The following is a 15,610-nucleotide window of genomic DNA, read 5'->3' on the forward strand; positions in this document are numbered from 1 at the left end:
CTGAACTAGACTCTATAATCACCTTTACCAGTGAGTTTTATGTTTTCATGTTTTTCATGTGAGGAATTAGTTAGCATGCTTTTGTTTCAGCTTGAAGAATTCTCTTCAAGTTGAACTCCCTCAACTTTTACTTGGAATTTTCTTTCTTTCTTCTTTTAAATTTTCATTTATGAAGGATAGCTTTTCTGGGTGAAGTATTTTTTAAAATTATTTTTGTAGTTGTTTCAATTTTATGTGGTGCTAAGGACCAAACCCAGTGCTTCACTCACACATGCTAGGCAAGTGCTCTGCCACTGAGCTACAGCCCGTCATCTTCAATACAGATGAAGTATTCTTGATGAGCAGTTTTTGTTTTTGTTTTTTCACTTTTCACATTTTCAAAGAATATCCCATTCTCTTGGCCTGCAAGGCTTCTGCTGAGAAATCTAACAGCCTCTGAAGTTCCTTTGTCTGTGATAAGCCTCTTTTACTGCTTTTGAAATTCTTTTTAAAAGTTTGAGTACAATGTGTCTTGGCAAAGTCTTATTTGGGTTGAACCTGATTTCGGACCTTTAAGCTTCACATAGTTGGATGTCCATATCTCTTTCACACTTGGAAAAATTTCAGACTGTTTTTCTTTAAATAATTAGCTTTCTGACCACTTTTCTTTCTCCACTCCTTTATAATTCCCCAAAAGGGAAAAAAAAAAGTCAGCTTTCTTGAAGATGTTACATGAATCCTGTAGCTTCTTGTCATTCCTTTTCTTCATGTTTTTGCTCTCTTTCTGCCTGGTCAAGTCTGCTGTTGACACTCATGACATTTTTCCTTTCATCTACTGTATTCATCAGTTGCAAAATTCTATTCTTTTTAATGATTTCTATCTGTGAAACATCTTGTTTTACTTATTCCATTTTAGACTTGAGTTGCATGTCTCCTCATGTAGCTTTGCTGAGTTTCCTTAAACAATTATTTTTCCCTGGGTTTAATCCCTAGCAGTCTAAATAAATAAAGACAACTATTTTTGATTCCTAGTCAGGTAATTTATAAACTTAATTTCTTTAGTTACTGAAATATTGTGTTCTTTTGTGATATCATGTTTCCCTGATTTGGGGGGAGGGAGGTTCCTTGAAGTCTTAGTTGCTGTCTCTGCATTTGAAGAGGTAATCACTCCTTCAGTCTTTACTATCTTGGGAGAGAAATGCCTTTACCAACCAGCCTGACTAGGGATTCTGTGACTCTTTCAGACATTTGCTAGGGATTTGCCTGCTCTACACCTATTCTCAAGATTGTATGTCTTCCCTTAATCCTGCAAAGCCAGGTGAGGTGCTCAGAACTTCCTGTTTGTTTTCCCTAGGGTGGCTTCTTAAAAATTTCAAGTGCCTTCTTCTTCCAATGCTGCAGAGCCGAGCCAGGACCTGCAGAAGATACCTGCAGTCACTATTTATAGGGGTATGTTCAGGGAGCCGGCCTTAAGAGAGGGTGAGATGTACACAGTATTTGGGGTGACCATAGTCTACATGGCAAGAGGGTGGTCCATAGCAAAGCCTCCCAAGTGGTTTGTGTGTATAGTGATTAATGTGCAGAGCGGTTAATGTGTTCCATGGCCTTTCTTCTTTGAGTCTGGCTTTTCCCAACACTGGGCCATATTAATCACCTTAGTCTTCTGGTTGGGACAAGAAATAAGTAGCCCTCTTGGAAAGCATCCCATACAGCTGGGGGAAACAGGTGTTCGTGCTTTCATTTTCCTGAGAGAAATCCCAGAGTGACAGTTTCTCTGGGCACTGAGTTGTGCCACTTAGAGGATGTGGTCATGTGGCTAATGTGAAATTGCTCTTCTTACTTTCTTCAATGCATCTATTCTCAGATCTTTCGCTCAAACTCTGTGTTTAAATCTCTACACTGAACTTTTGGACACCCACAAATTTACTCCTGTCCATGGGTAGTTATTGAAATCAACGCTTTTGCAGGAGGATGACAACAGGAAGATCCTCTTCTGCCATCTTGCTGACCTCACTTTCTGAAGTTATTTGTAAATGAATAAAATCTGTTGGTTTGTTTTAGTCCTGACCTTGGTGGATTTTGTTTCCTCATGTTCCATAAACTACCTCTTTCCCTCCTCAGGCTATCCTGAAATCTTATAATCCCTTTCCACTCCTTGTGAATAACTTAGCACCAGAACTTTTTTTCTAAAAAGGCAAACAACATTAACATTAAAAAAATAAATTTATTATGAGTCTGAAATAATGAAGAATAAGCAAAAAGATAAACTGTACAAAGAGCAAAAATTAGAACATGAATAATGACATAAAACACAGGCATTCTTCTAGCTATTGCACACAAACATATTTTACACACAAATATATTTTCAAAAACATTTCTCCAACATTCTGAAAAGGCAAAAGCTATATTTGCAATATCTATAAACACCACAGCTTTTGAAACCATCACTTTTTTCCTAAAATCATTTGATTGAAATTTATACAGAAGATGATCACCTATTTCATTTTGCAAAATTATAACATTCTCGTTTGACACATCTTAGAAATTTTCACTCAAAACACAGAAAAGCTCTCAATTCATTGTGGATTCTGTCACATCTTTTTTTGCCCCTTTTCTAAACAAGGAAAAAATATACAACACATATGTGTACACTTTTCAGAAAGAAAGTATTCCAACTTTTATCAATAATTTGTTCAAAACCTTAGGAACTCAGTAAATTTATTTTAAATACAGACAATTTCAAAATAGAAACAATTATTTGGGAGTGGGTATCCTAAAATATTTTTGGCAATTTTAACCTATGATGTAAATATCAAAAGAAGCTACTTACTGATCAGGCCTATTCTGCCTGACCTACTGCAGACTGACTAAAGAGGCTAAAAAGAGATTTGAAAGTCCCTTGTTTCCACCAACAATCATCAAAGACATTTTTCTCTGGTTAGACTTGTTTTACTCCATGATGAATGATATTTAATATTTTAAAAAGATCTTTGAAATCAAAGTGAGGGCTAGGGATGTGGCTCAATCGGTAACACACTCACCTGGCATGCGCGGGGCACTGGGTTCGATCCCCAGCACCACATAAAAATAAAAAAAAATAAAGATTTTTGTGTCCACTGAAAACTGAAAAATAAATATTAAAAAATTCTCTCTCTCTCTCTCTCTCTTTAAAAAAAGAAAAGAAAAAATCAAAGTGAATACATTCATTTCATGGATCAGGAAAATGCCACCCAGAGAGGTTAAACAACTTGTCCAGAGTGACAATGACAAACAGAAGCAGATCTGGGACACAGAACCAGAGTTTTTGATTCTTAGCTATGTTGTTTTGATAACACATTCTCTCGGGTCAGATTCCACACAATTCATAGTCATTTGATTACAGAGATCATAAACCAATGCATATATTTCACTTAAATCAAAACTGTTATTCACTTCAAGCATATTCATCACATGATCAGCTTTTTTGTGTATATGGGCATAATGTAAAAATTATGGTTGATAAACGGCATTACTGTAAAGACAGTCCCTATAAGCTTGAGTCAGGACATCAACAACATTTAAACTCACTGTAAACAAAACACAGTGGTAGGCACTGTGGAAACACATTTGGTCCTATTCTCCTTACCCTGAGCTTGTAAAAGAGCAGACTGTTTCAACAGAGTGATGACTACACACACTCTGTGATGAAGAAAAGAATCCGCTCCCTCAGCACATCAATGGAATGTGTGCCTGGGCACAGTATTCCTCAAAGGAGAATGGTCATAAAAATGACACTGAAAAATTAGAGCTGTTAGCATCTAAGAGGTCTCCACTACATGGGGACACCCGGGCTATCTGAAGTTATTATAGATTTCCTTATCTTAGGAATCTTCAAGGCAAAAATATAGGATGTGATACAAGAAATCATGAGATAACCAGTAACACATATGATAAAATTTTCTTGCTAGAAAGTTATATATTGAAAATAAGAAGAGAGTAAAAAAGGACACTGGGTATAAAAAACTACTCTGTTTCAAGGGATACTAAAAAATATAGTGTCAGCATTTATTCATGATAAGAAGGCAGGACAGAAAAGAACTCAAGTGCCTGTGTCTGAACTCCTTAGCTTAATTAGAGCATGATTCTTAGACCAAGGTTATGGTAGCATCTGCACACGGAACAGTTTTTATGGTCATTGACAGTTACTGTTACAACACTTTGTAACAATATAAGAAATGGGAAGGGATCTTAGCAGTCTTCTGGATGCCAGATCCCAATACTGTCCTTCAGTGGGTTAGGAGCATCATGTTGGTATATTGCATTCACTGTGGTGGCCCGGATAGCTGGTCAGCACAGTAGAAAGGTAGCTAGTTAGGAATAGATTGTGTATTTGGTCCCACTGAATATTTTTTATATAAACTATATGTACATTTATATGCATTACGAGGACAAGACTCCCATATTATCATTTTAGAAAGTCTTTTAAGCTTCCATTGTTTACAAGAAAAACACTTTTGAAAGAATAAATGTCAAGAAGTTTACTTTCAGACATGATGTATGACTGAAAATGGACACTAGTTAGGTAAATGGTAGTGTTAAACATGATGCAGAGCAAAAATATTTTAAGCAAGATATTACTTAAATTAACCAGCAAAACAACAACCATTTGTTCACAGTTCATACAGTAATTTTCAAGTAAATATCCATTTCCACCGCTAATAAACCCAGCTTTACTGTCCATATATCTTTCCAAAGATCATCAGGCTGTATCCCAATTTCTGAGGGACAGTAACTTTTTCTTTCAACTTCAAATTGATGATTCTGGCTGGTTGGATAATATAACCGTTTTTGGTTTTTGATCTACGGGACTATCAACTGGCACCTGTAAACAGAATCAGACTATAAAAAATGTATAGCACCTGGCATATGCTATTTCAGCAGATCAACAGTTGACTGTCTAAATAAAAATAGTTTCACACTTATTCTCTGAACACTTTTCTCTATAATATAATCATAATGAATATTACTTACAGCTTTAATTTCAACATTTGTAATTCCTATATTTATGTTGTGTCTTCTCAGATCAGACTTGATTAATGCTGAAACAGAGAAGCATCAACGGAGTTACAATAAATTTTTTGTGGATATATTTTTCTTCAAGCAACACAGTCTTTTTGGGCATCATCAAAAAATTTAATACCTTAATTAATTATCAAAATATTTAGCACAATATTAATGCCTTAATAGTCAATAAAATCCTTGTATCCTGACAAAACAGCTAAGACTTTAACTTATTTAATAAGTCATTCATTAGTGAACAAAATAGGGGATTTGAGGAACAAAAGATAAAAAGAACTTTCATTTTCCTAAAGGATTCTCTGAACTAAGGAAATATAGACATGTACATAACCATAACATTGCATGACTACTGTGATGTCGCAGAAACAAACAAGGGGGAGGGAAAGCACAGGAGAAAATGTTCCCACGTCAGTCTGAGGAAACCAGAAGGCCTGCCAGAGGAGACACCCTTGAATTACATCTTTGAAAATCAGCAGGAACTTGTCAAGCAGACAAGGGGGAGAGGAAGGCATAAAAGCAACATAAATAAAGGGAGCAGGGCAGGAAGAGCACAGCCTATTCTGGACACCACAGGTAGTTTGGGATCACTGGGGAATCAAGCACAAGAGGGAGTGGGAGGATATGATAGGTGTCAGGTACACCGTGTGAAGAGCCAACATTGCATCTGAGCAGGGCAGTGGCACCACCAGACCTGTGCATTAGGGAGCACAACTGGACAGCAATATAGAGGCTGTTATAATCAGCAACAAGACAAGAGGCAGGAAGCCAGCCAAGAGGTTAGCCGGCTGAGAGACAGTAATTGCCTGAATGGAAAGAATGATAATATTAGTGATAGGTTAAAGAGACATTTTAGAAAAGAACAAGTAAGGGGCTGGAGTTGTGGCTCAGTGGTAGAGCGCTTGCCTAGCATGCATGAGGCACTAGATTCGATCCCCAGCACCACATAAAAAAAACTAAACAAAATAAAGATATTGAAAAGAGAAAGAAAGAAAAGAACAAGTAAGTTATTTTTTAAGATATAAAAAATGGTGGTAAGTTGGGGGATTGAGTGACTTCAGAGTTTTCTTGCTTCTGTTATAAAATAGATGACAGCAGTAGTTATTGAAATTGGAAAATAAAAGAATCGGTGTGATAGGAAGAAGGTAAATTCAGTTCTGGGCAAGTTGAGTAGAAGACGTCCATGGTACGTCCAGGTCAGATGATGTGATTGGATGTGTTGACCTAAAATACAACAGAGGTCAGGGACTGAAGATGCAGATTTGTAAGTTACTAGTGTTACAGTGGTAGTAAAAGCCATGGACTAAACAAAAAGAATGTAAAATAAGAAAAAAGATAAAAGTATGTGTCAGTTCAGTAATTTCACTAGTCATAAAGCAAAGTAGAAATAAAAGATGAAGGTAAGATTATTTTACTTTCAGTGCTCTAAAAGTTAGCCCAATGCTTCCATTGATATCTTTCCTGTATCAATTTACTTTTCATCTGTGTCTTTGTATTAAAAGTGGATTTGGTTGGTACATGCCTGTAAAAAGTTCAAAATTCATGCAAAATCATCTCCACTTTAAGTACATGTATGAAGACACAACTTTACTTTGTGTACAACCAGAGATATGAAAAACTGTGCTCTATATGTGTAATATGAATTATAATTTATTCTGCTATCATATATAACAAATTAAAGTTAAAAAAAATATATATATATACACACACATATATAAAATTACCTCCATTGGTTGAAATACATGTTTAAATGTTGTAAACCACAGTTGCCCTACTGCACTATGGAGCACCCCTGCACCTGTTAACCTCCTCAACCTACTTCAGCCCTCACAGCATCCATTATTCTATTTGGGGGGAGAGAACTGGGGATTGAATCCATTGGCACTGGGCCACATCCCAGCCCTTTTTTGTATTTTATCTAGAGACAGGGTCTCACTGAGTTGATTAGTACCTTGCTTTTGCTGAGGCTGGCTTTGAACTCGTGATCCTCCTGCCTCAGCCTTCCAATCTACTACTAATGAGATCAACTTTTTTAACTTCCACATGTGAGAGAACATGAGCTATCTGTCTCTCTGTGCCTGACTTACTTCACTTAAAAATGTCCTCCAGTTCCATCCATATTGCCACAAAAGGATTTCATTCTTTTTATTACTGAATAATATCCCACGTGGTATATCTGCCATATTTTCTTTATCTACTCATCTACGGATGGAGACCTAGGTTGATTCCATATCATGGATATTGAATGGTGTTGTAATAAACCTACAGGGTTTTTTGTTTGTTTGTTTGTTTGTTTTTGATGCACTGGTTTCCTTTCCTTTGGATATATACTCCGCAGCAGAACTGCTTAACAACATAGTAGTTCTGTTTCTATTATTTTGAGGAATACCATACTGTTTTCCATAATTTAATTCTCACCAACAATGCATGAGAGGTCTCTTTTCTCCACATCCCTGTCCACATTTTTTATTATTATTTTTTGCCATTATGATAAAAGCCACTCAACTGGGGTGAGATGCCCTGTCATTATGGTACTAACTCACATTTCCCTGCTGACCAGTGCTGGGCATTTTTTCCATACACTTGGCCATTTGTGTATCTTCTTTTGAGACATGTCTATTCTAATCATTTACCCATTTAAAAACTGGATTGTTATTGTGCTGTTGAATTTAGTTCCTTCTGCCCATTAATCCCTTGTCAGATCAACAGTGTGTAAATATCTTCCCCCATTCTGTAAGCACTGCTGGACAGGAAGCCTTTTAGTTGATGTGATCCCACCTGTCAATTCTTTTTGCTGCCTATGTTTTTGGGGTCATATCCAAAGAATCTGTGCCCAGACTAATGTCATAAAGTGTTTCCTTCTTATAGTTTCATATTTTGGGGTCTTAAATTTAAGACTTCAATCCACCTTTCGTTGATTTTTGTATATGGTGAGAGGATTCTACTGTCATTCTTCTGGATATGGACATTGTGTTTTCTCAACATTTATTGAAGAGACTTTCTTTTCTCCACTGTATGTTCCTACTCCCTTTGTTGAAATTCGGTTATTTATATAGATCACAGAATTACTTCTAGGTTCTCTATTCTGTTCCATGGTTTACGTGTCTATTTTTATGCCAGTATCCTGCTTAGTTTTCATGGCTTTGTAGAATGGTTTGAAGTCAGGTATCGAATGTCTCCAGTTTTGCTCTTTTTGTTCAGTATTGCCTTGGCTATTTAGGGTTCCATATGAATTTCAGAAGCATTTTTTTTCCTTCCACATTTCTGGGAAGAATATCGTTGGCAGTTTGATAGGCTGCATTAAATTCATAGATTTTTTGGATAGTATAAACATTTTAATTTAACAATGTGAATTCTTCCAATCCGTGAACATCTTTGGGTTGTCTAATTGAATTTCCTTTGAGTTTCATGGATCTGGATGTCCACCTCTTTCCTAAGACTTAGTAAGTTTTTAGCGATGCTTCCTTGGCCCCTCTCTATTTCTCCAACCTCTGGCACTCCCATAATGGGGACATTTATTCACTTAACGGTAACCTATCAGTCCCGTGGGCTTTCCTTGCCCTTTTTCATTCTTTTTGTTTTTCTGAATGAGTTAGTTTTAATTCCTTCTTCCGATTCATTTAGCCTATCAACTATATTTATTATTTCATTCATTGAATTATTTGGCTACAAGATTTCTGTTTGGTTCTTTTTTTACAGTATCTTTTTTGGTGAATTTCTCCTTCTATGAATGGTTTTCCTTATTTTATTAAACTGTTAGTTTGTATTCTCCCGTGTCTCACTCAGCTTCCTTCAGACCATTATTTTGAATTCCTTTTCAGACATTTTCATAAATTTCCTTGTCTTTGGGGTCTACTTTCTAGAGAACTACTGTGCACCCCTGATGGTTTCAGGTTTCCTTGCTTCTCCATGTTTCTTGTGTCCCCGGTTTTATATCTGTGCAACTAGTGCCATAGTCGCCGCCTCCAACTTTATGGAATCGTGTTGTTGTTAGGGAGAGGCTTTTTCATGTGGTGGATGCTATGGTTTCAATCGGGTGTGGTGTCAGCTTTGATTCTGGGCAGATTCAGTAGTGTTCTCTGTGCAGTTTCTTCAGCTGTATTTCTTGTCAGCCATGTCTGTGGTTCTGTATTGTGGCTGAGGCTGCAGGTGCTTGTACTGTGGTAGTGTGGCAAGGTGCTGCGGTAGTGTGGTCAGGCTGGTATCTGTTCTTCAGTGGTTGGGTTGCCATCTGCCTGGTTGCTGGGCTGGGCATCAGTGCAGGCAGATGTGGGGGCTACAGGCTTTGTGTTGGCTTCTCTGTGCTAGTCTGTCTATTCCCTGGGGGATGGGGCACTGCACTGGTTTAGATGTCTGGGTCTTGGCACTGCTGTTGCCATGATGACTCCACAGTGCCAGCATGGTGAAATGACAGAGGAGTCTCAAGAACGGAGGTGTGCTGTGGCAACTAACCCCTAGGGTGGGATGCACTCTAGCAGTGGGACCAGGTTCAAGGTGGTGCCAAGTTGTAGCAGGGTGGATCACGGGGCTGGAAGGTGTACAACACTGGCTCTAACCGTGTGGCAAGACAGCCACGTGAACTATGGCAACTTTAAACTCTGTTCAGAGTCTGTGAGGTCCGCAGGAGTCATCTGCAGGAACAATGGGGACCTACATGGTTCTGGAGCTTATCTTTTCCCAATAAAGGTAAGTCCGTCCTGGCTCCAAGTCCATCTGGGCAGATAAGACAGGGTAAGGGAGGCAGGAGGCCGCGCTGTCCTCTTTCTCCCACTCCACAGTGACCCTCCACTGTGCTGCCACTTCAGTGCACTTCCTTAATCACTCCTGTGGGTCATAGCTGTTTATCATTTGCCATGGTCCTTATTTGTGAAGGCGATAAGTGATAGGCTACTCTACTTGCTAACAGGGTGACAGAGATTTAAACACAGAAACATGGAAAAGTAAGGAAACGTGAAACCCTCAAGGATGCTTAATATTCTCTAATAATGAACCTCAAAGAAAATGTAATTCATCAAGTATCTGAAAAGGAATTCAAAAGAACGATCTGAAGGAAGCTCAGAGAGAGACAAGAGAATACAAACAATTCAATAAAATCAGGAAAACAATTCATAACCTCAAGGAGGAAGTCAATAAAAGATCTATTTTGGTCTTTCTGCTTTTCAGTTTTGAAATCCAGAAATTCTTTCTTTAGCTATATCCAGTCTATGATAATTCCAGAGACATTCTGCACTCCGTCACCATGTTTTCAATCTCTAGCATATTTTGGTTTCTTAGAATGTCCTCCTTTGCGTTTATAATGCTCACCTGTTCTTGAAAGCTGTCGACTTCATCCACTGTGGTCTGTGGCATATCACTGACGTGTTGTAACCTCCCACTCTGATTAATTCCACATCCACACTGTATTTGAGTATGGCAATACTTGCTCTGTTTCTTCAAGTTGCTTTGTTTTCGGGGGGGGGGGGTAGCAGGGATCAAACTCAGGGGCACTCGACCACTGAGCCATATCCCCAGACCTATTTTGTATTTTATTTAGAGACAGGGTCTCACTGAGTTGCTTAGTGCCTTGCCATTGCTGAGGAGAGCTTTGAACCTCAATTCTCCTGCCTCAGCCTCCGGAGCCACTGGGATTATAGGCGTGCACCACTGCACACGGCTTCAAGTTGCTTTTTGCCTTGGAGTGCCTTTTGATTTTTTTTCTTCATCGTCATTCGTGATAAACTGGATTCAAAAGGGCGGCTGTAAAAGACCCACAGTAATGTGGTGGTAAGGTGCGGGGGAGGGGAAGCATATGTTTTCCTATAATGAGGCCAGTGCTTCTGGATTGTGAACTTCACAAATGTTGCTCAATCCTCCCCTCACCACCCCCACCTTAGGTGGGACAGGGTGACTGGAGGGGGTCTAGAGTTGTATATTTTCCTTCTTCCATTGGGAAGGCTGGAGTGGGCAGGATTTGGGTATTTACCTCTCCCCAGGTCAGTCAGATTCTATGATAAATCACAGCAGATTACAACAGTTCCTTCTGAGGGCATATCTTGTTATGAGTAGAATGCTCCAGGTGTTTTCCAAAATATGGTTCCTTTTCTCTTCCTGCAGAAGCAGGAGTACAATTGCAAAAGCCTGTGGGCCTCATGAGTAGGTTCCCACAGGATCTCAGAGTTGTCCACACTGAGCCTCCAGCACCTCAGCAACCCCAGCTCTGGTTTCCTACCCCAGCAATGGTTTCCGCTCCTGGGTTCTATTTGAGTAAACCGTAGTTCTCTCTGTCTGTTGGTCTCTCCAATATTGGAGGCAATGGTTGTATGATAACTTCACTTCTTTTAATGGATCCAAAAAGAGAGTGATTTTTCAGTTTGTTCAGTTTTTAAATTGTTGTTAGTGTAGAGAGGCAACCTTCAAATTTCTCACATGTCAGGCTAGAAACTGGAAGTCCGTGTTTCCCTTGAAATCCACATTGTCCCTTTTCATCCTGCTTCATTACTGGTATCAGTATTTTAGAAAGCCCATCAAGGTCTCTCCAGTTTTAAAATACTCAACACATGAGAGAAATTAATTAGCACGTTAGATGGTAAAGGCATTTAATGTAAAACTAATTTCAAAGACGTTTTGTCATTTCTACATGAAATTTTTCAGGCATGATTTGCTTGAATTAACATTCATGAATCTAATAAAAAAATGTCAAAGGGAGTACAAAATTATTTTTCATGCACTCTATTTGATAGATGCATGGTACTTGCCTGGAAATTAAGAACCAATAAGGAATTACTTATAACAGATATTTCATGTTAATTAACTGAAGATAACAAGGGATAATGGAGGGGGGGGAACTGTGTAATAGGAATGTTTTTTCTTTGAGAAAATGCTCTTTGAGCACACATGAATGATAGTAATCTTAGGTGGTTGTGTATATTCAAAATAAATATTTACCACAGGTAAGACTTCAGACTGAAGCTTTCAAAAAGAATGATCAGGTATGCCAACAAACATAAAAAGAAACTTTGATTCATGAGATTATATCCTCAAATTAAGTTACAAACAAATTGTTTGTAATTTTTTGACTATCCTTAGCCACTGTTTCTTGTCTTGGTAAAGGGATACAGGAAGAAATTCACAAAGTAAAATAGCAGTCAAAGTCAACCTGGTCCTGGAAATACTGCTGAACATGAGGTCTGCTTCCAAAGCCACCGTCACATCTGTTATGTGCCCGGGCAAGCTATGGATAAAAGTTCTTTAAATTCTCTTTCTCTGGAAATGGGACACTATTCTCTTTCCTGCACATGTCTATGTGGTTATACCTAAAAACTGAAAGAACTAGCCAACCATTCGATGTCATTTCTACAACTTCCATGATTCTTACCATTGCTACTACATTACAATAACATGTATAAGGCATTCTCTAGGTGTCAGACGCCATCCTGGGAACTTCTCATGAACCACCTTAGTTAATCCTTACAGTGATCCTACACTGCAGGCTTTTAATACTCTATTCCTATATGAATGAGAAAAGGGGGACTTGAGAGGTTGTAATATTATGAGATGGATCTAGCAATCTATGTCTATATATTCATATCTCTATCTATGTATTGTTTTGTTTTGTTTACCATGGTTTCTGATACCCAACTCCCTCTCCAAGGCAGGACATAGAAACTAGAATTTCTCTTCCCCAAGGTGGATCAGAGAAACCCTAATCTCCCCACCTTTTTGACTTTGAGTCTGACCTACCCTTGATAATAAGTCATTGACCTTCCTCATTCCAGAGGGCTCCTGTCCTGTGCCCTAGAGAGAGGACTGCTGTACAAAGGCCAAGAAGAATCTGAACAGACAGGCCTTGCTGGGTTTCCCCACCCAGTCTATTAGCAATCATGGCTGTACAATAAAGGCTCTATAAAACCCCCAAGGTACAGGATTTGGGGAGCTTCAGAAAGCTCATATGGAGAGTCACAGGAAGACAAATAAGAACTCATGAGCCAGGAGGGTGGCACACTACCTCCATGGGGACAAAGGCTCCAGTGCACAGGACCCTTCCAGACCTTACCCTGTGATATCTCTTCATCTGGCTGCCTATTTGTATGCTTCATTAACTCAATAAATGTAAGTATAGTGTTTCTCTGAGTCCTGTGAGCTGTCTTAGGAACTTAGTAGAATTTGAGGAGAGGGTTGTGGAGATCCCTGACTGTCCTAAGGTTCTGGAAAAGCAGATCTGTGACGAGGTTTAAGTAGGGAGAGTTCGGGGGACTGAACCCTCAACCTGTGAGCTCTTATGCTCTCCCCAGGTAGAGAGTGTCAGAACTGGTCTCAGAGGACTCCCAGCTGCTGTTCACTGCTGAACTGCTTGGTTGCTGGTAGGAAGAAATCTGACCCCCTCCTATGGTCACAGCAGTGACCTATGCTGTGAATGTTCATAGGAGAGTCTGAGCTGATGCTGGTTTTCCTGTCTACAGTCTTGGAGAGGTTAAGTAACGCCTAAGGAGGTTTTACTCAACTCCAGGTCTTCTCTATGCTTCTTAAAATGGATTTGTTTTCTGTGAACAGTAACTGTAATGATTTTGAAAAATTTAAAACAAATTAACAGATTTTATTGTTGTCATTTTAGAGTAGGGATTGAATCCAGGGGCATTTTACCACTGAGCCCCATCTCCAATCCTTTTTACCTTTTTATTTTGAGACAGTCTCGCTAAGTTACTGAGGCTGACCTAGAACTTGTGATCCTCCTGCCTCAGCCTTCAGAGTTTCTGGAATGACAGGCATGCGCCACCACACCCAGCAAAACAAATAAATACATTTATATTTAGAAGAAAATAATTTCCTGATTTCTTATCTCATTTTTAACCCATGAATTCTGCAAAGCCCTTAAGAAGCAATATACATGAAAATTTAATTAAAAACACAACACAACACCCTAAGTACCTGTTAAAATGATGCCTAAAAACATCCAGAAACAAAGGAAAATGTTTCCTGCCTTAGGACCATGGTCTGTTGTGAGCTTTCCTTGAGCCAAGGTGAACAAAATCCCAAACACCTAAAATAAAATAAGAGAAATAATTAAGTTTGCTTCTTTCAAGTGTACATTTTGGGGCTGGGGATTTAGCTCAGTTGGTAGAGTGCTTGCCTTGCATGCACAAGGCCCTGGGTTCAATCCCTAGCACCAAAAAAGAAAAAAAAAAAAAAAGTATATTTTTTTCCCCCAGAACTTTTAAAACTCATCTTCTTCATATGGTTTGGCTTCTAGAAATAGTCACTGAAAAATGAGATTGTTAAAAGAAAAACTATGGTCAAACTTAATATTCACTAGATGACTAGGTAAAATAATCATCGAGGGTGTAAGAGAAAGCTGAGGTATACCCACCTGTGCAGCAGCATTGAGAAGACCAGACGAAGTGCCCTCAGATTCAGGGTAAGTAATTTCAACAGCAAATTCAAAACCCAAGGGAAGGTAACCAGTCATGAAAAACCTAGGAAAACAAAGCCACAATTATGGGGGAAAAAGTACCAGGACAATGTCACACACTGATGTAAGCATTCTATAAGTGAATATTTTGAGGTTGCTATGTGAAAGTAAGAAACTATTATTATTATTAATTAACCAGCCAATTCACAAGAATTGGGAAGCAAAGCAATTCCTGGTTTGTTTCTAAGAAAAAATTGCATCTAGTTTTCTAGGCCAATGATCTTTATACCTAAAGTTACTTGGACTAGGTAAGGATTATACATTTTTTACCAACAATATACAAAAACCAATTTTCAACTATTTTTTATAATTCACATTTATATACACAGTAAGCAGTGGATGGATCTTCCAGACTTTAAAATATTATAGAAGCTTGGGATGACCTTTTAAAAATTAAAAGCCAGAGTAATAAGACTTCAGAATTATAATAACATGGTATCATTTGTCTTATTATATTTGATACTTACCCAAGTATCCCTCCAGTAACAAACACGATGATAATGTAACCAAGGTCCAATGTGAAAGTAAATATAACCATTCCGATAAAAGACAAAATGTAAACTATCAAAGTTGTCTGTCTAAAACAAAACAACAAAACTGTTAGTATTTTTTTTTCTGATTATCACAGGCACATAAAAATCATGTGGCTAGCCGTTGCGCTATCTAAATAGTAATAAATCTTTGTTTTTCAAAATTTGTTCATTCTAGCTAGGTACACAGGTACATGCCTATAATCCCAGTGACTTGGGAGGCTGAGGCAGGAGGATTAAAAGTTCAAGGACAGCCTCAGCAATTTAGCAAGACCCTAAGCAACTTAGTAAAAAACTCTGTCACAAAATAAGAAATAAACAGGGCTGGGGATATAGGTCAGTGGTAAAGCACCTCTAGGTTCAATCCCCAGTACCAAAGGAAAAAAAAAAAAAAAAAACTCACCCATTCTTCTTATTTGCAGAAAATGTTATCCACCAAATCATGGGCTTTCAAGATTAAATTTAAGATTCAACAACAGCAGGAAAAAAACTCACATCATAGCCAGTGCTTAGATAGGAAGGGATACTCACATAGACAAAATAACTTTTATGCCACCAAACAGGAGAGTTCCCCGCTCATATTTCACGATTCAGATCAAAT

The 15,610-nt window shown here is 38.4% G+C and overlaps 1 protein-coding gene across 1 annotated transcript in view; it reads right to left on the reverse strand.

Moving 5' to 3' along the window:
• Positions 1 to 2,183: 2,183 nt before the first annotated feature.
• The window catches only part of Flvcr1 (FLVCR heme transporter 1), a 34,808-nt gene continuing 21,381 nt past the window's right edge, over positions 2,184 to 15,610 (reverse strand). Inside the window, exons 6-10 of the mRNA XM_015483662.2 lie at positions 14,947 to 15,057; positions 14,378 to 14,483; positions 13,939 to 14,050; positions 4,990 to 5,057; positions 2,184 to 4,840 (exon numbers count right to left, since the gene is read on the reverse strand). Coding sequence (XP_015339148.1) covers positions 4,766 to 4,840; positions 4,990 to 5,057; positions 13,939 to 14,050; positions 14,378 to 14,483; positions 14,947 to 15,057 — 472 coding nt within the window. The 3' untranslated portion in view covers positions 2,184 to 4,765. The remainder of the gene's footprint in view (positions 4,841 to 4,989; positions 5,058 to 13,938; positions 14,051 to 14,377; positions 14,484 to 14,946; positions 15,058 to 15,610) is intronic.

Source organism: Marmota marmota, unplaced genomic scaffold (assembly GCF_001458135.2).
Source record: "Marmota marmota marmota unplaced genomic scaffold, marMar, whole genome shotgun sequence".
Classification (NCBI taxonomy): Eukaryota; Metazoa; Chordata; class Mammalia; order Rodentia; family Sciuridae; genus Marmota; species Marmota marmota.